Consider the following 20,488-nt stretch of genomic DNA (forward strand, 5'->3'; position numbering starts at 1 on the left):
GAGACGAGGTTTCACTATGTTGGCCAGGCTGGTCTCGAACTCCTGACCTTAAGTGATCTGCCCGCCTTGGCCTCCCAAAGTGCTGGGATTACAGCAATCAGTATGTCTTCATATGAAATACCTGTCATAATTGTTCAGGTCATCCCCATTCCCATTCAGGGCTGCTTCTGACATCATTTCCACCTTCATCTTGAGGTCTTGATTCTTCCTTTGAAGGTCCACTATTACTGAATTTAGGAAATCAATCTGATTTGTTTAAAAAAAAAAAAAAAAAAAAGATGTGTAAAATGTCAAGAATATATATAAGCTGAAGCATCAAGAAGTCATGAAGTTTATACCTTTAAGCTCTGGCGGCAAAATGTGCAAAAGGGGCCAACAGTGGCTATTAGGAACCCATGCTTTTCACTCTCCCCAAGGACAGGCATGCTGAGATTGTGTGAGTAAAGAGCTGAACTTAAATGAGGCTATGTCTAGGTGGTAAGACTATGGCAGTTTCTTTTACCCCCTCATACCTTTCAGATTTCTTCAAATGTTCCTGAGTAGATGCTATTTTATATTTAAAAAAACATTTAAATTACACTTCATTAAATGTTTCTAGGTATAACATGGGTAAAACTTCATTTCTTTTTGAGGCAAATGAAATTATTCTTTTTTTTTTTTTTCTCGCTCTGTTTTCTAGGCTGGAGTGCAGTGTCAGGATCTCAGCTCACTGCAGCCTCTGTCTTTTGGGTTCAAGCGATTCTCCTGTCTCAGCCTCCTGAATAGCTGGGATTACAGGTACGTGCTACCATGCCTGTCTGATTTTTGTAGTTTTAGTAGAAACAGGGTTTCACTATGTTGGCCAGGCCAGGTGTCAAACTCCTGACCTCAGGTGATCCGCCCGCCTTGGCCTCCCAAAGTGCTGGGAATACAGGAGTGAGCCACTGTGCTGGGCCATGAAATTATTTATTTATTTATGAGACGGAGTCTTGCTCTGTTGCCCAGGCTGGAGTGCAATGGCTCGATCTTGGCTCACTGCAACTTCTGCCTCCCAGGTTCAAGTGATTCTCCTGCCTCAGCCTCCCTACTAGCTGAGACTACAGGCATGCGCCACCACACCCGGCTAATTTTTCTATTTTTAATAGAGACGGGGTTTCCTCATATTGTCCAGACTGGTCTCAAACTTCTGACCTCGTGATCCGCCAGTCTTGGCCTCTCAAAGTGCTGGGATTACAGGCATGAGTCACCGCGCCCAGATGAAATTATTCCTAAACATCTAAGTCTGTGGGTTGGTGGAGTGCTATTGGTTCATGAAAAACTATAAGAAACATTTTTTTTTTAATAGGAAAAATCTTGCATTCTCCAAAAGTCATAATCTTACATTTCTGAATATATGGGCACAAGTTTGTTTTCATTCTACCACATAAAAAATATTGGCCGGGCACGGTGGCTCACGCCTGTAATCCCAACACTTTGGGAGGCCGAGGCACGCAGATCACCTGAGGTCGGGAGTTCAAGACCAACATGGCCAACATAGTGATACCCTGTCTCTAGTAAAAATACAAAAATGAGCCAGGTGTGGTGGTGTATGCCTGTAGTCCCACCTACTCAGGAGTCTGAGGCTGGAGAATCGCTTGAACCCAGGAGGCGGATGTTGTAGTGAGCCATGACTACACCACTGCACTCCAGCCTGGGCAACAGAGCAAGACTCCATCTCAGATAAATACACACACACACACACACACACACACACACACACTGCATAAAAAGGTTAGTTCTTCCATTAAACTCTACAATACATCCAGGATTTTTCTTTTCTGTAGATTTGAAAAAGTCACATGGAAATTTCCTTCAGACTGTCATTTATCAACTGACTGGTAATGGTGGAGCAATAAGTAAACATGTCCTCAGGGAAAATGGAGAAAGCTAAAGCTCCCTCCCAACCGAGGAGAGACAGCCGAGCACGCCAACTAGGCGGTGTTCAGGTACCACCCAGAGGGCAAGCACCTGTGCCAAGAGCCCTGGGGCAGCAGGGACAACAAGATGGCCAACAGGAGGGACTGCTCTTGTCCTGAACATTTCCTTTCAAACGAAGGGCATTTTGACTTAAAAACAAAAAATTTCTTTCTTCTGCAAATAATAAAAACATCTCATTTCTCTAAATTGAAAGAACCCACTTTATAATATTTAAAATATATATAGATATACACATACATATATACATAAATATTTTACTTTTTAAAGAAATATTTGGTCTTTTTCTCCTGCTGGGGAGTTATGAAGCAAAGTTAGCAGTCACTGCAGTCCTTCTCTGCAGCATATCCCAGCATCATGGAGGCCACCTATGAAGGCAGACCTACTGAGTCTATCTTCACTTCTCAAAGTGCATGTTCTAAGTCATCATCATGTTAAGAGCTCCATTTGAGGAAGAAGAAAAAGCCACAATACGGATGTAAGTATAGTGGGAAACTCTACACACACACACACACACACACACACACACACACACACACACACACACACGTGTGCACGCAAATTAGGAAACATGAAACGAACCATTTGCTGATGGGAAGAAAAGTGTTGTCAGCAGCAGATGAAACAGACCGAAGCAGAAAGGAAGGGGGAAGAGAAGACACTGTTAGTTATTAAGCCCGGTAGACATACAAAGAGGACAATGCTAATCCATGGGAAGTTTGTACAATGTTGAATCGTTTCATGCCCCTCAAGGGAGGTGTCTGGCAACTAAAACCTCAAGGTGAGTTTTTCTTTTATTTAAAAATAAAATGTGGCTTTTGTACTTTTGAATTTTGAACATGACTAATACATACAAAATATATTATTAAAATTAAAAGATGGATGTTTATTGCTGTATACAATTATATTTCCAAATACAGAATAGTTTGCCTTTATATAATCCCTTTCTACAAATTTTTGTCTGTTTTGAGACAGGGCCTTGCTCTGTCACCCAGGCTGGAGTGCCCATGTTGCGCAGGCTGGTCTTGGGCTCGAGTGGTCTGCCTACCTTGGCCTACCAAAGTGCTGGGATTGCAGCTGTGAGCTGCTGTGCCCGGGCCCCCCACCCCACCTTTTTTTTTTTTTTCTGAGACAGGTTCTTCCTTTGTCAGTGAGGCCTAAGAGCAGTGGCATGATCATGGCTCACTGCAGCCTCAACCTTCTGGACTCAAGTGATCCTCCTGCCTCAGCTTCTGGGGTAACTAGGACTACAGGAGCATGTCACCATGCCTCAGTAATTTTATTTTTTATAGAGATAAGGTCTTGCCATTGTTGCTCAGGCTGGTCTCGATCTTCTGATCTCAAGCAGTCCGCTTGCCACAGCCTTCCAAAGAGCTGGAATCATAGGCGTGAGCCCCTGCACCTGACCCAGGCCCTTAACTTTTTTTTAAATTAATTAATTGTTTTGAGACAGGGTCTTGCTCTGTCACCCAGGCTGCAGGCTTTTTTTTTTTTTTTTTTTTTTTGTAGAGATGAGGTCTCGCTATGTCCAGGTTGGTCTCAAACTTTTGAGCTCAAGCAATCATTGCACCTTGGCCTCCCAAAGTGCTGGAATTACAGGGATGAGCCACCATTCCTGGCCTAATCCCATTTTTAGTTTAAAACTAAAGTTGTTTTGTTAATTTTTGCTTTAAGAGACTGAGTTTTCAAGAAATCAGTCTTTTTAAGGTTAAGATGAGTAACCCTTTGACAGAGCAATTCTACTTCTAGGAATTCATGTTGCAGAAATACAAATACGTAAAATGATAGCTGCCCAAGATAATTCCTTACAGCATTGTTTATAATACACCCAAAGGATCAGAAACATCCCAAGGGTCATTGTCAACCAATAGGGAACTGACTAAATTATAGTAAATCCACGTAATGGAACACTACATAGCTATAAAAAAGATAAGTGCAGAACGGTTTATGTAGAGTATGCCATTATCTACGTTACAAAAGGGAGGGAAGACTGTATTAGTGTTGGCTTATATACACATTTTTAAAAAATCTCTGAAAAGGAAAGACACTAATAACAGTAATTAACTGTTTGCAGGGTTGAGAACTGAGCAGAAGAGAGAGAAGGTTTGGATATTTAATGTATATATGTTTAATTCTGTTTAATGTTTGGACTAGAGGAATGTATTACCCATTCAAAAGACTAAATGATACAAAAGGCATCAAATGAGAAGGAAAATAAACCAAAAGACTCAATGATTTTGAAAAATAGCAAGAAAGCAAAGCAATAAGGCAGGAACATTACCTGACTCTCCTGGGCTCTTTCATCCTCGTCTGCCTGAGTGTCCGTATTACCTTGTATTTGAGGAAAAAAAAAAAAAAGTGGAGGGAGAAGAGATGTATATTTTTAATCACAATCTAAACTGCAGGGAAAGGGCCTGTGTTCAAAACTCATTTTCCTGTGGACTTCCCAGATGCACCACTTTGAGCACATGTGGATGAGTTCCTGTCCCCTTGCGGGACCCTACAGGGTCTCACAGACACCAGCCCTGCCCTTCACGTCGTGCTCTCCCTCAGGCCTGCTAACTCCTGGGTAAGAATGCCTGTCACATCCATCTGAACGTACACAGGCAATCCACCCTTCTTCACCAAAGGGACCACCTCTTCTCCTGCACTGCTGTGTACTTTAAGACCCCCCAGTCTGGATGGCAGCAGGCAGTCATCATCGTAGGTTTGTGACAACATTGACAGACCACAAGAAGGCCCAGGAATAGGGACGGCAGGCACGTGGTGTTAGCCCTCGATTGATTAAGTAGTGGAAGACCCTGAGGAGAGTCAGGGTCAGGGCAGCACGAGAGCTGTCTTCGAAGAGCATCTCTACTAGAAAGGGCTCCTCGGGAGGAAGCGCGGTGCACAGAGCAGCACTGGGCAGGCGTCCTTTACCTGAGGAGCTGCTGAGCTGCCTCTTGTTTTCTTTGAGTTGAAGCTCCAAGTTCTTTACCTTGAGCTCAAGCTTCACCTTATCAGACTCTAGAGTCTGAACAACTGAATGCAAGGACTTGGCAGAGGCGTTTTCTCCCCTGAGCACTGTGACCTGAAACACAGTTGTTGAGCTTAGGCTGGGCGTTCGAACAAACGGAGGCAGCGTGAAAGCTCGCGCACCCTGTGTGGTACTCTACCTCATTTCTCAGTTTCTCCAGCTCGGCATCCTTCTCTGTGAGTAAGGCACTAGTGATGCTGATGGATTTCTGCAAGGAAGCTTTCTCTTCATCTGCGTCTTTTATGAACTTGGATTCTCTAAAAGACCAAAGAGTTAAAAGTTCCACAAATCAACCGAAAGACTGGTCAGTGTACAAGTGTTCTTGAACAAACATATCATTAACGTTAGTTAATGTAAAAAAATATATATATATATAAAAAACAGGGAAGTTTTATAGGGAGTTAAGGCTATTATGCTCACAAAATTTTACTTGAAATTTTACTTACTGTGAGGGGAGAAAAAGTTTACCTATGCATAGACATGCCAGAGTCTGCATATGATTGTATCCATTTGAACTTAAAGAAACAAGTTAATAAATTTGGAAGAGGTAGAATTAAAAAAGAAAAACCGGTTGCACCCTCCCCAATATTCTACTAAAATCTAACCCCGAGTTGAATTTTGTTAATTCTTGAATAAATTATTACCAAGCAATAATAACAATTAAAATGCACACATGCAAAGCAGTTATACAGATGTCATGCAGAGCAGCTTTATGCTGGAAATATCAATTGGTTCTCACTAATTTCAGTAACTTTTTTAGCAAGTTCCAAGAATGGGTGTTTAAGATGTTATGGGCCAAAACAGTAGTAAAGATGATTATTATTACTCAAACTGAAGGATTATTACTTTCCAGCCATAGACTCTGAAGAGGACATTAAATTAGCTCATAGAAATTAGTGGTAATTCCATAAAGGCTAGAACAGAAAATGTTACAATGGTTTTCTCAGGTGCAGAATGAAAGCATGGGGAGCCTGGAAGGAGGAGCTCAGAACGCCTGGTTATGTTCTCAGCCTGACTCAGTACTTGGTTATCAGCAGAGGGCAGGGGTGAGGCCGTTAATGAGTGGGCTGTGGGAGTGGGAAGAAAAAGGGAAAGATGAAGGAGGAACAGGGAGGGACGCAGGACACAGTGAAAAAGCCCAAAGAGCAGGCTAGCATGTGTTTCCATATGTGTACCTATTTAAAGTTGTGGGTTTTTTTTTTTTTTTTTTTTTTTTTTTTTTTTGACAGAGTCTCGCTCTGGTGCCCAGGCTGGAGTGCAGTGGCGTGATCTCTGCTCACTGCAACCACCGCCTCCTGGGTTCAAGCGATTCTCCTGCCTCAGCCTCCGGAGTAGCTGGGATTACAGGTGCACACCACCATGTCTGGCTAATTTTTGTATTTTCAGTAGAGATGGGGGTTTCACCATGTTGACCAGGCTGTTCTCAAACTCCTGACCTCAAGTGATCTGTGCACCTCAGCCTCACAAAGTGCTGGAATTACAGGCTCCCACCACCATGCCCAGCTAATTTTTGTATTTTTAGTAGAGTCCGGGTTTCACCATGTTGGCCAGGCTGGTCTCAAACTACTGACCTCAGGTGATCTGCCCACCTTGGTCTCCCAAAGTGCTGGGATTACAGGTGTGAGCCACTGTGCCTGGCCATACTTAAAGTTTTGTAATAAAAACTTGCATTTTAAAATGCCAAGGTCATTAAAGAGAAGAGAATGCTGAGAAACTGTCACATACAGAGGAGACGAAGGAGATATGACAACGAACTGCAAGGCAGGATCCTAGTTTGGATGCTGGAACACAAAAGGACATTAGTGAGAAAACTGGTGAAATCTGAATGAAGTCCCTTGTTTCAGTTGAGAGTATGCTGCTCATGGTAATTTCTTAGTTTTTTGATAACTGTGCCAGGGCTGTGTAGGATGTTCAATTAGGGGCATCTGGGGGAAGGTCTATGAGAACTGGATGCACTATGTTTGCAACTCTTCTGGAAATCTGAAATTATTTTACAATAAAACGTTTTCAAGCGACATGCAGTGTGAAACACGAGAGGAAAATGACAAAAATACTTTAGGAAAAACAAAACTGGAGAAAAATTTCCTAGGCTAGGCCACAAGCCATACAACCTAAGATACTGCATTAGCAGAGACAATCATCAGTGAGCGGTCATAACCTTCACAAGAAGTCAAATCACACCTGCTGCTATTCCAAGGAACTGGGAAAATGCAGAGGATGTACTGGTTGTCTGTTTTGGAACCAACTGGAGGAACAGGAAACTAAGGCCCAGGTTAGAAACGGCAGAATGTATGTCTGGTTAGTGAGACCCAAGATATCCGGCACACAAGTTACAGAAATCTCATGACTTATGGCAAATTGAAACTCTACACAAAGATGAAAATATAAGTGTTGTATTTATCTCATTGTGTGGCTTACACTTACACTCCAGAATGAGAAGTAGTAAGAAAAGAATCTGAGACAGAAATTTCTTGAATTAAAAACCCCAACATTACTCACGCACTGGAAACGGGTGGGCATCAGTGCAGGTAAATTACTAAGCTAGTAACACCTTGTTAGGACATAGGCTCTTGCTTAGGTTAAAACAGCAACTTAAATGAAAGGAATGTACAGGCGCTTTTTGCCATCTGGGAAGTAAAAATATCTGATGTCATCCAAAAATGCAATAAAGCCTGGGTTTCAGCTAGGCACGGTGTCTCATGCCTGTCACCCCAGCACTCTGGGAGGCAAAGGCAGGAGGATCATTTGAGGCCAGGAGTTCGAGACCAGCCTGGCTGACACAGTGAGACCCTCGCCTCTACAAAAACTTAAAAAAAAAAAAAAAAAGCTAGGCATGGCAGCGCATGCCTGTTGTCCCAGCTACTAGGGAAGCTGAAGCGGGAGGATCGCTTGAGCCCAGGAGCTTGAGGTTGTAGTGAGCTGTGATAGTGCCACTGCACTCCAGTCTGGGCAACAGAGCAAGACTCCGTCTAAAAAAAAAAAAATTCCCGGGTTTCTTATGTTTCTATTAAACGCATTTAGTAATTGATTGTGTTATAAAAATGATTTCCAGAGCTTCACTTGCTATAAATCCAACTCAAATTTGAAAAATGTAATTTTAAATGTTTTTACTAAAAAAATACCAGGATTTGGGGTTGTCAAGAAGAGATTTAGATTTCCCTATAATCGGGACTCTATTTGGCCAAGATCCCACAGATGCTCAGTGCTGGGGAGGAATAAACAAACCTCCAGCTGGCAGAAGGAAAAAGGGACAGGTGTCCTTCTTGGGGGCCACCAAACAGACTCTGCTCATAATCACATACACACACAACCTCTCAGTCTGGCTGCTTTCTAAGGAGATGGCTGCCAGAATGTTTCTTATACAAGTTACCAACACGTGCATGGTTAAGAAATCTGACTTGTGATTTATATACCAGATGACAGGGTAAGTAGACTCTGGCAGCTCATCTTTGCGACCCATCGTCATCGCTAGCTTCTTAAGCCATCTCTAAGCCCCAATTCCACCATGCAAACCACCAGGAGGGGCGAAAATAAACCATCGTTTATGCCAACATTACTGACATCTGAGTCACAAATTGTATTAAGCCATTAGCTGGAATGACTTGGTATTACCAAAAAAAAAAAAAAAAAAAAAAATCAAGAAGGGAAAATAAACATAATATGAAAGAAGGGATAGAGGGACCAGAAATCTCTCTCTCTCCATCTCCCAAGGGAACATTTTATCTAGATTCTTTCCTTACTACTTATATAAGAAATAAATTCCAGTAATGAAGCAAATACCTTAAAGTGTTACTGGGCAAGCTTTAAAAATGCAAGATAACAAGAACCAAATATTAGAACCATGAAGAGAAATGCAAATACAGTAAGGAGACTAAATTTGCACTGAAGTTATTTGCTGTATATAGATATAAAAAGGAAATATATGTGTGTGTTTGTGTGTGTGTATATATATATATATACTGCTGAGAATATTTTACAAAACAAAAGCAAGACACAGAGGGACAAAGGCAGCCAAAAAATATATACAACAATTTGGTTTACTAAAAATATATGAAATTTATTTATTATAACGTGGATAGACTTTCTTTAGTCTTACCATTAAAGACACACAGATATAGCAAAGGAAGCAAGAGTAGGAAAGGGAAAAGAGAGGGGTGAAATGAGCATTGGTAAGTAGCGCAAGCTCGGAGACAGTCAGACAGTTAGCAACCCACAGTGAGCCGGATGAGCTGAAGTAGCACGGGACCTCTTCAGAATTTGGGGGCTTTATTGTCAAACCAGTTTTCACTCCTAACAGAAATACTGCATGGGCACTGACAGGATGCATTCTGACTCCAAAAATCCATGCCTTGTGCTTTGGCTTTGGAGCCCCTTCTTTGACACGAAAAAGCCTGGAGAAGGGAGCGAAACCAAACCAGCTCCCGAATCTGCATCAGGCTTCAGAGGCACAGATGAACAGACCCCCCCAGCTCTGGCAATTAGAGCAATGCGAGGCATACCCTGCTTTACCCATTAGACTCTTAGAGCCTGTTTTAAAAGGCTTGCCCAACTTGAGAGTTTTTCAAAGAAATGATTACATTTTTATGCTTGGGGAAAAATTTTTACTACATATTGCTTGCAACTCGGTGTTTAAAGTTACAAAAAAAAAAAAAAAACAACAGCAAATAAAGAAAGGTTCTACTAATTTCTTTCTGTCTTTCTTTCTTTCATTTTTTGAGATGAGAGTCTCGCTCTGTTGCCCAGGCTGAAGTGCAGTGGTGCAATCTCGGCTCACTGTAACCTCTGCCTCCTGAGTTCAAGCAACTCTCCTGCCTCAGCCTCCTGAGTGGCTGAGATTCCAGGCACGTGCCACCACACCCAGCTAATTTTTGTATTTTTAGTAGAGATGGGGTTTCACCATGTTGGCCAGGCTGGTCTTGAACTCCTGACCTCAGGTGATCCTCCCAAAGCACTGGGATTACAGGTGTAAGCCACCGTGCCCAGCCAGATTCTACTAACTTCTTAATGATAACCAGTTTAATCCTACAGTTGGGAGTAACGTCTGCACTTCAATATCATGACCATTTGGCCAAAGTGATTCTATTACTCTCTTATCTATGTATATTTAATGACCACTTCTGAATTCAAGTGTTGACTAAGCTCTCAGTTCTTGCATGACCAACTACATTTCAAATACTTCACAATGTAAGTATTTGCAAGGCTTTTTAAATTAATAGTATATTGTTCTTTTTGGTACTCAATGGTTGATACATTTATTTAATCATTACACACAGACCTACATATGAATCCTTCATCAAACTGACTTTTAGAAGGCATCCCAACTATTAGCTAAAATACATTTACATACAGGTTTCTAAAATAGCGATAACTTTCCATAAGCATTAATTAACAAACAAACAAAAAACACTTTTACATATGAGAAACTAGGAGTGAAATTTTCACTCCCAGAAAAAGTTATCTTTATCTATAATTTCTGATGAAAATTAAGAGTGATTTTCAAGAGACATTCCCCTAAACATTGAGGACATAAAACAGGAACAGAGAGAAGTAGGAGAGAACTTCACAGCCCCCAAATTTGTTCCATTTTTTTTTTTTTTTGAGACGGAGTTTTGCTCTTGCTGCCCAGGCTGGAGGGCAATGGCGCGATCTCAGTGCACTGCAACCTCTGCATCCCGGGTTCAAGCGATTCTCCTGCCTCAGCCTCCTGAGTAGCTGGGATTACAGGCGCCCGTCACTACGCCGGCTATTTTTGTATTTTTAGTAGAGACGGGGTTTCACCATGTTGGCCAGGCTGGTCTCGAACTACTGACCTCAGGTGATCCACCTGCCTTGGCCTCCCAAAGTGTTGGGATTACAGGCGTGAGCCACTGCGCCTGGCCATATTCCATCTTTTTAAGCCATGAAAAACGTCCTATGCCTAACCGTATTTTGAAAGGCATGTAATTTAAAGTTACATAAGGACTTTGTCATTAAGTACGTCATATTTTTTTAAAAATATATATACATAAATAATAAATAAATAAATAAAAAGCTGAAAAATTCACTGAGAAGAGAACCAGCATAAAAATCTGATGACCTGAGTCTTTAGCCTGCACCCATCTTTTATTAGTCCTGAGTTCTCGGCCAACTTGCCTAACTTTTTGAGTTTTAGTTTCATCGTTTTATGTATTTATTTTATTTTAGAGACAGAGTCTCGCTATGTTGCCCAGGCTAGAGTACAGAAGCTCTTCTCAGGCATGATCAGAGTGCACTACAGCACTGAAAACCTGTGCTCAAGTGATCCTCTCACCTCAGGCTCCTGAGTAGCTGGGACTACAGGCATGTGCCACCATGTCCAGCTAATTTCATCATTTGAAAATGTAAGCTCCACCATTATATTTCACTGGGTTGTTTTGAGATGAGATCAATTTGTGAATTATGAAGTGCTACATAAATGTAGGGAGACACCAGTCTTTTTTTTTTTTTTTGAGACGGAGTCTTGCTCTGTCACCAGGCTGGAGTGCAGTGGCACGATCTCGGCTTACTACAACCTCCACCTCCTGAGTTCAGGCAATTCTCCCACCTCAGCCCCCCGAGTAGCTGGGACTACAGGCATGTGCCACCATGCCCAGCTAACTTTTGTATTTTTAGTAGAGATAGGGCTTCACCTTTCACCGTGTTGGCCAGCATGGTCTCGATCTCTTGACTTTGTGATCCACCCGCCTCGGCCTCCCAAAGTGCTGGGATTACAGGTGTGAGCCACTGCGCCCGGCCTAATTTTTGTATTTTTAGTAGAGACTGGGTTTCACTATTTTGCCAGGCTGGTCTTGAACTCCTGACCTCAAGTGATCCACCCGACTTGGCCTCCCAAAATGCTGGGATTATAGGTGTGAGCCACAGCGCCTGACCTCTTTTTTTTTTTTTTTTTTAAATGAAGACACAGTCTCACCATGTTGCCCAGGCTGGTCTCGAACTCTCATGCTCAAGTGATCCTCCCTCTTTGGCCTCCCAAACTGCTGGGGTTACAGGCATGAACCACCTTGCCCGGTCACAGCTCCCTTGCCAGAATGCTACAGGAATAAGTCCTATTTATTTTTCCATATGTCCTTGATAACTCCTTACATAAGCGTTTAAAAATAAATAAATAAAAACCTTATTTATGTAAAATTAAATACCCTGAGGCCCACAGAGACAGACTGGTGCCTGTAAACAGGAATGAGGTTTAGGCACGGCAAACTAGGCATCACTTTTCAAGGTCCCCGGAGAACATCTGGCTGGGCTGAGAATCATTGGTCATGCTATTCTTTAAGGTTTGTTTCTAGTTTTAGTTTTAGTTTTGTTTCTAATAAGCAAAAAAGCACATCACTATTGTGATATGCACCCATTTAGTATTCTGCAGCAACTGCTGGACAGGCTGTGGTTCTCAGCAGTAGCACCCACTAAACCTGCTTGGCACCGTGTAAAGCACATTCTCTAAACAAAAAACGCACATTTTAAAAGATCAGACAGGCCAGGTGCAATGGCTCACGCCTGTAATCCCAACACTTTGGGAGGCTGAGGTGGATGGATCACGAGGTCAGGAGTTAGAGACCAGCCTGGCCAAGAGGGTGAAACCCTGTCTCTACTAAAAATACAAAAATTAACCGGGCGTGGTGGTGCACGCCTGTAATCCCAGCTACTTGGGAGGCTGAGGCAGGAGAATTGCTTGAACCTGGGAGGTGGAGGTTGCAGTGAGAGCCGAGATCATGCCACTGCACTCCAGCCTGGGTGACAGAGCAAGACTCTGTCTCAAAAAAAGAATTAGACAAAAACTTATCAGGGGCATGGCAGTGGTGAAACACACAAGCATTCTGAGTATAAACACCACCTTAGGGAAATTTCATTAAGTATTTCTAAATTTAAAAAAAGGAAAGGTAGCCTGGGCAACATAAAGAGACCTTGTCACTATAAAACAATTTTTAACTGGGCACGGTGGCTCCCACACCTGTAATCCCAATACTTTGGGAGGCTGAGGCGGGCAGATCACAGGGTCAAGAGATCGAGACCATCGTGGCTAACATGGTGAAACCCCATCTCTACTAAAAATACAAAAAATTAGCCGGGCATGGTGGCGGGCACCTGTAGTCCCAGCTGCTCAGGAGGCTAAGGCAGGAGAATGGCGTGAACCCGGGAGGCAGAGCTTGCAGTGAGCCGAGATTGCGCCACTGCACTCCAGCCTGGGTGACAGAGAGAGACTCCATCTCAAAAAAAAAAAAAAAAAAAAACTTAAAAGCCGGGTGCGGTGGCTCACGTCTGTAATCCCAGCACTTTGGGAGGCCGAGGCAGGTGGATCACAAGGTCAGGAGATTGAGACCATCCTGGCTAACACGGTGAAACCCGCCTCTACTAAAACCACAAAAATTTAGCTGGGTGTGGTGGTGGGCACCTGTAGTCCCAGCTACTCAGGAGAGGGAGGCAGGAGAATCGCTTGAACCCAGGAGGCAGAGGTTGCAGTGAGCCGAGATCGCGCCACTGCACTCCAGCCTGGGCCACAGAGTGAGACTCCCTCTCAAACAAACAAACAAAAAATTAGCCAGGTGTGGTCACGCATGCATGCCTGTAGTCCCAGCTACTTGGGAGGCTGAGAGGTGGGAAGATCAATTGAGCCCAGGAGATTGAGGCTGCAATAAGCCATGATTGAGCCACTGTACTCCAACCAAGGCAACAGAGCAAGACCATGTCTTGAAAAAAAATAAATTTAAAAAAGAAAATGCATCCCTGGACCAAAGCCTAATGTCCTTTAGAATGTGGCTAATGGAATCCAAATAGCTAAATCTAAATAAATAAATAAAACCCTCAACTCCTAAGCAACTGCCATGCTGGCAGAGGAGACAATGCTGCGTAAAACACACACCTCAGTAGGTTGGTGGGGAAACCTGCTCTGCCCTGACGAGTGGGAATAAAATACTTCATGAGAGCATGGAGAAATTACTGGTTATGCTACTGTTTAAGGTTTGTTTTTATTTCTAGTTTTGTTTCTAACAAAAAGCACATCACTGTTGTGATATGTACCCATTCTGTAGCGCCCGCTGGACAGACTGTGGTTCTCAACAGTAGCACCCCCTAAACTTGCTTGGCACTGTGTAGCACAGACATTCTCTAAACAAAAACTGCACGTTTTAAAAGAGCAGACAAAGACTTATCAGCTTATAGAAGCAACAGGCTTCTGTACAATTATTTCTGTGGGCCGTGTTCTTCCTTACTGGAAAATACTGAAAAAGTTATCCTAGTTTTTAATTTGAGTATCATTTGACTATCATGGGAGAGTAAGTAAAAGCCTTTTAAAGCAAATAGAAACATTTTTTTTTTTTTTTTTTTTTGAGACGGAGTCTCACTCTGTACCCCAGCCTGGAGTGCAGTGGCCAGATCTCGGCTCACTGCAAGCTCCGCCTCCCGGGTTCACGCCATTCTCCGGCCTCAGCCTCCCGAGTAGCTGGGACTACAGGCGCCTGCCACCTCGCCCAGCTAGTTTTTTGTATTTATTTTTAGTAGAGACGGGGTTTCACCGTGTTAGCCAGGATGTTCTCGACCTCCTGACCTCGTGATCCGCCCGTCTCGGCCTCCCAAAGTGCTGGGATTACAGGCTTGAGCCACCGCGCCCGGCAACAGAAACATTTAAAATGACATTACCCATTATTAGTGAACATTAAAATTTTTATATAATTGAAATCAGTATTTACATCCAGATCAATAACTATATGTAAGACTCTAGTATTTTTAGTTACTGAAACTAGGAGATAACAGTGGTGTAACATGAGACAATCTGATTTTAGATCACTTCTGAGTGAAAGCAACTGAACATGGCTTACAAATAAAACTACTGTGAAACTTCTGCAAATGAATTTTCTTTTTTTTTTGAGACGGAGTCTCGCACTGTCGCCAGGCTGGAGTGCAGTGGCGCTATGTTGGCTCACTGCAACCTCCGCCTCCCAGGCTCAAGCGATTCTCCTGCCTCAGCCTCGCAAGTAGTTGAGATTATAGGCGCCCGCCACTATGCCCGGCTAATTTTTTGTATTTTTAGTAGAGATGGGGTTTCACTATGTTGGTCAGGCTGGTGTCGAACTCCTCGTGATCCGCCAGCCTTGGCCTCCCAAAGTTCTGGGATTACAGGTGTGAGCCACTGTGCCTAGCCCTGCAAATGGATTTTCATATTTTGTCAATTACAAGTACCAAACTATCACAATGCCATTTTCCGAATATAAGAAGGTCACTTGTTTTCTGCTATAAGTTACTACACATACCATGTTCTGACATCTTATTAAACACACACACATACAACAGTAAACAGAAAGCTTACCTTTTTTTCATTTCTAACAACTGATTATTGAGCACAGATCTTTCTTCTTCCAGCTAGGAAAAAAACATAAAAAACTTTCGTTCATAACCAGGCCACAGAGAGGCATATTTTTCATCCCACATGTCATCCCCCAGGTTCCAGGATACCTAAAGCCACTGGCTTTCCTCACCAGCAATGAAGAGTAGCAAGTGGTCACTCTATCGCAGGATATTGTTATTAATATATAAATCACTTATGACCTCAGTAACTCCCCCTCCTCAGGGATCTGAGAGTTAAAAATATTAAATAATAACACCTTGAACACAACAAAGCACCACATCTTAAGTATTCAAAATTTTTTTTTTTTTTTTTTGATACGGAGTCCCACACTGTCGCCCAGGCTGAAGTGCAGTGGCACAATCTCTGCTCATTGCAAGTTCCACTTCCCGGGTTCACGCCATTCTCCTGCCTCAGCCTCCTGAGTGGCTGGGACCACAGGCGCCCGCCACCATGCCCAGCCAATGTTTTGTATTTTTAGTAGAGATGGGGTTTCACTGCGTTAGCCAGGATGGTCTCGATCTCCTGACCTCGTGATCCGCCTGCCGGCCTCCCAAAGTGCTGGGATTACAGGCACAAGCCACAGCTCCCGGCCAGCATTCAAAAATGTTAATTGGCCAGGCGCAGTGACTCACACCTGTAATCTCAGCACTTTGGCGGGGCCAAAGTGGGCGGATCACCTGAGGTCAGGAGGTCGAGCCCAGCCTGACCAACATGGTGAAAGCCCATCTCTACTAAAAATATAAAAATTAGCCGGGTGTGGTGGTGTATGCCTATGATCCCAGCTACTAGGGAGGCTGAGGCAGGAGAATGGCGTGAACCCGGGAGGCGGAGCTTGTAGTGAGCTGAGATCGAGCCACTACACTCCAGCCTGGGCGACAGAGCGAGACTCCGTCTCAAAAAAAAAAGATTGTTAAATGAGTGAGTAAAGCTCCACTGCTAACATTCTAGTTCCTCTACTTAAACCGCAAAGGTCAAGTGTCACTAAATGGCAGAGGTTAGGAGCAGGCTACCTACTCTCTATGGGCCTCAATTTACTCATCCATCAATTCAACACACATTCACTGAATGGTTACTATATTCAAGCATTATTCAAGTATTTGTTTCTCACGTATAAAACAAAGAGGTTACAAAAGAATTTCCAGTGGTTCTTTATTATCCCATGAAGGATAAAAAACAAAAGATTCAGGTAGTTAATCTTGTGAAGGAAGAATCATCTCTGCCTCCAACTTGCACTACCCAGTTTGGCCAAATACCACCAGTTTCAACTCACACTGTTTTTTTTGTTTTTGTTTTGATACAGAGTCTTGCTCTGTTGCTGAGGCTGGAGTGCGGTGGTACAATCTTGGCTCACTGCAACCTCCGCTTCCCAGGTTCAAGTGATTCTCCTGCTTCAGTCTCCCAAGTAGCTGGGATTACAAGTGCCTACCACCATGCCCAGCTAATGTTTGTATTTTTAGTAGACAGGGTTTTGCCATGTTGGCCAGGCTGCACACTGTTAATTTTTTAAATAAGGGTAAAAAAGCTCTTATATGTTTTTCTTAAATAAAAATATAAGAGCAAAGATTATGTAATAGTTTCCAACAGCCTAGCATTTAAGTTACCAGCTCACTCTACATAGTTATAGTCATTATTAGTTATGTTCATGCTTTGCTATAAGGTCTTACTTTTAAAATTCTTAAATATACATAACACATGTTCTGAACATAAATATCCCTTTACCATGAAATCTATAGAGGTTAACATAGTTTTATAGACTCTTTGATGTCCTAGCCCATTAAGATATATGTTTTTTCTGCATGACTAATTCACAGAAATATTTAGAAATTTTTAGAATGAAAGGAAGAAAAAAAGAGTGGGAGGCAAACTTTTAAAAAATGAAATGAGAAAGAGAACATCTGGAGAGTGGGATATGGAGATGAGAAGGGTTTTCATTTTGGTCTTTATGCCCTTTGTACAGTTTATATTTATTCTTTAAAGAAGGAATCGTTTTAGTTTTAAAACTTAAAAGTTAAAAAAAATGAATACTTAAAACTGGAAAATTTTTACAATGAATATACAAATGGACAAAGAGCATGGCAGATAATTCACAAAAAAGAAAATAAAAATCATTAATGAACATTTGAAAAATCATTCAACCCTACAAACACACAATACACAAAGATTCTCCCTCTTTCTCAGAGGGTCCATGTGCCTGAATTTCCAAGGAAGAGATGGTTGCTATTTATTATACTGATCTTTATAGAAAACAATGTTTTTCTTCTTCTGGTCCAGGATTATTACCCAATCTAGGAGATAACAAGCTGCATCTAGCAGTTTTCTTTTTTTCTTTTTTTTTTAAAGACAGCGTTTTACTCTTGTTGCCCAGGCTGTAGTGCAATGGCACGATCTCACCTCACTGCAACCTCCGCCTCCTGGATTCATGTGATTCTCCTGCCTCAGTCTCCTAAGCAGCTGGGATTACAGGCACCACCATGCCTGGCTAGTTTTTCATATTTTTAGTAGACACAGGGTTTCACTATGTTGACCAGGCTGGTCTCAAACTCCTGATCTCAGGTGATCCACCCGCCTCAGCCTTCCAAAGTGTTGGGATTACAGGTGTCAGCTCCCGCACCAGGCCCTTCTTTTCTTTTTTTCTGAGATGGAGTCTCACTCTGTCACCTAGGCTGGAGTACAGTGGCGCGATCTTGGCTCACTGCAACCTCTGCCTCCCAGGTTCAAGCGATTCTCCTGTCTCAGCCTCCCGAAGAGCAAGGATTACAGGCGTGTGCCACCACACCCAGCTAACTTTTGTATTTTTAGTAGAGATGGGGTTTCACCATGTTGGACAGCCTGGTGTCGAACTCCTGACCTCAGGTGATCCACCTGCCATGGCCTCCCAAACTGCTGGGATTACAGGTGTGAGCCACCGCACCCAGCCAGTTCCTCATTCTTGCCTTGTATTTTGTGGCCTTGACCGTTTTGAAGAGTAGAAGCCAGTTATTTTGTAGAGTATCAGTTTGGATTCGTCTGATGTTTCCATGTGATTAGAGTCAAATCATGCACTTTTTGGCAGAAATACCACAGAAGTAATCCTGTGTCCTTCTCAGTAGATGATATCAGGAGGTACACACTGTTAATTTTTGGTAGTTTTTTGTATTTTTAGTAGAGATGGGGTTTCACCATGTTAGCCAGGGATGGTCTCGATCTCCTGACCTCGTGATCCACCCGCCTCGGCCTCCCAAAGTGCTGGGATTACAGGCTTGAGCCACCACGCCCGGCCCCTAGATCATGTTTTTTAAAAAGTCCATTCTGCTAGTCTCTGCCATTTATTCAGAGTGTTCAATCCATTTATGTTTACTGTGTTTTTGAATAAGGTTACATACTGTTTTGACTCCATTTATGTGACCTACTAAAAAAGGCAAAACTATTGGACCAGAAAAGAGATAAGCGTTTTCAGGGAGTGAGAATGAACTGACTATAAAGGAGGATAAGAGAACCTTTTGGTGTGAAGGAAATCTTGACTGTGGGGTCAGTTTTATGACTGTATATATTTGTCAAAACTCACCAAACTATACACTTATAAAGGGTAAATTTTATTTGATGTAAATTAGACCTCAATAAAGATGACTCTGAGAAAAAGAAAGCAAGTTGGAGTAATTTGTGCAATACGGCTTTTGTAGAAAACAAAAACAATGTATGCACATATGCATTTGCATATGCTGGTATCCACATGAGGAACACCAAGGAAAAATATACCATTTATAATGTAGCTTCAATGAAATGGCAATGAAGAGTAATAACTTTTAAATTACACATATTTGTATTGTTTCATGTTACAAATGTATTATATTTCTAATTTAAAAATAACATTAAAATTTAAAATAAATAATTCTTATTTCTTTGGAAATAAAAACTTTATAGATGAAATGACAGGGTATCTAGGATTTAGGATTTGCTTCACAACGCTCAGGGTAGAGCTGGGTGTGGTGGCTCATGCCTGTAGTCCCAGCTACTCAGGAAGCTGAGGCAGGATTGCTTTAGCCTTATAGCTGGAGGCTTCAGTAAGCTGTGATCATGCCACTGCACACTAGCCTGGGTGACAAAGCGAGATTAACTAAAAAAAAAAAACCCAAAAAAACAAACAAACAAACGCAGGGCATACAAGGTAGAGAGGATGAATGGGAGTATAGCAGAGACGAGTGGCCAAGAGTTAACTGCTAACGGAATTTTATACACAGAGATTCATTGTACTGCTCACTCGGCTTCCGTATATGCTTGAAACTTTTCATAATAAAAGGTTAAAAAGGAACATGGATATGTAAAGGGGAAAAAAGGGAGAGTTGAAGAAGAATATTTCAGAGAACGACGTTACAGTGAAAGTGATGCCCAAATAATCATAGTTTGGGGAACACTGGACCGGAAAATCTCCAAGAGCTCATCTATGCATAACCCTCTTTTGTAAATAAACATGGTGGGTACTTTGTTTTATGTCTGTCAGCTACGCTAAGAAAAATAGTAGCTCGGGTGAAATGAAGGACATGTAGAAGTCCATAGTCATAACATATACAACTTCTGCTTTGTCGGCTCAGTAAAACCACTTGAATACAAATCTCCAGAGAGAGAAGCGCCTTTCTGTTTTGTGTACTGTGATCTCCTCTATATTTGGAACACTGACGGGCACACAGTAGGCACTCAGTAACTATGTACTGCATGAACGAATGTGTCATAGTCAGTAAGCTGGTGCTCTCAATGGGTATAGTTAGTAGTGGCACTCAGAAGCCAGGATTCTCACCGAATGAAGAACTTTCTGCTCAAGTGAGGTGTTCACATTTGGGCTATTTTAGTCTCTTCTCGAACCAAGCAAGTGTTCTGAGGCCCAAAATAGCAGCTCTACCTTGACAGCACAAAACCCATTCCCTGTGTGTGAGAAATTCTAGTCTCGCCTCCCACACACAGACTTCTGCTCCTGGAAGTGGAGAAGGTAACGGGGAAAACGGAAGAGGAAGACGCAGTCATTTTTGTATGGCAAAGCCCTTTCAGGGAAGAAAGGAGTGGGGCGGACACAGCGATCGGCTGCGTAGATTCGCCTTTTGCTCAGCTTCTGGGACAGCTTAGCTGGTGGCCCCATCAGGGATCACCACAACTATGGAGCCACTTCCGGCAAGGTCATGTCGCCTTCCCAGGAA

General features: G+C 42.5%; 1 protein-coding gene across 50 annotated transcripts in view; it reads right to left on the reverse strand.

The window, feature by feature from the left end:
• CLIP1 (CAP-Gly domain containing linker protein 1) overlaps positions 1–20,488 on the reverse strand; it is a 148,311-nt gene that overhangs the window by 2,485 nt on the left and 125,338 nt on the right. For 37 of the 50 annotated variants that reach the window (XM_074008174.1, XM_074008170.1, XM_074008166.1 and 34 more), the window contains 6 exons: positions 15,285–15,337; positions 8,750–8,770; positions 5,109–5,226; positions 4,873–5,023; positions 4,235–4,284; positions 122–246 (listed from right to left, as the gene is read on the reverse strand). In XM_074008174.1, the coding sequence (XP_073864275.1) occupies positions 122–246; positions 4,235–4,284; positions 4,873–5,023; positions 5,109–5,226; positions 8,750–8,770; positions 15,285–15,337 (518 nt within the window). The remainder of the gene's footprint in view (positions 1–121; positions 247–4,234; positions 4,285–4,872; positions 5,024–5,108; positions 5,227–8,749; positions 8,771–15,284; positions 15,338–20,488) is intronic. The other 13 variants (XM_065524987.2, XM_065524984.2, XM_074008206.1 and 10 more) reach the window with 1 other exon arrangement.

This window comes from Macaca fascicularis, chromosome 11 (genome assembly GCF_037993035.2).
Source record: "Macaca fascicularis isolate 582-1 chromosome 11, T2T-MFA8v1.1".
NCBI classification, from domain to species: domain Eukaryota; kingdom Metazoa; phylum Chordata; class Mammalia; order Primates; family Cercopithecidae; genus Macaca; species Macaca fascicularis.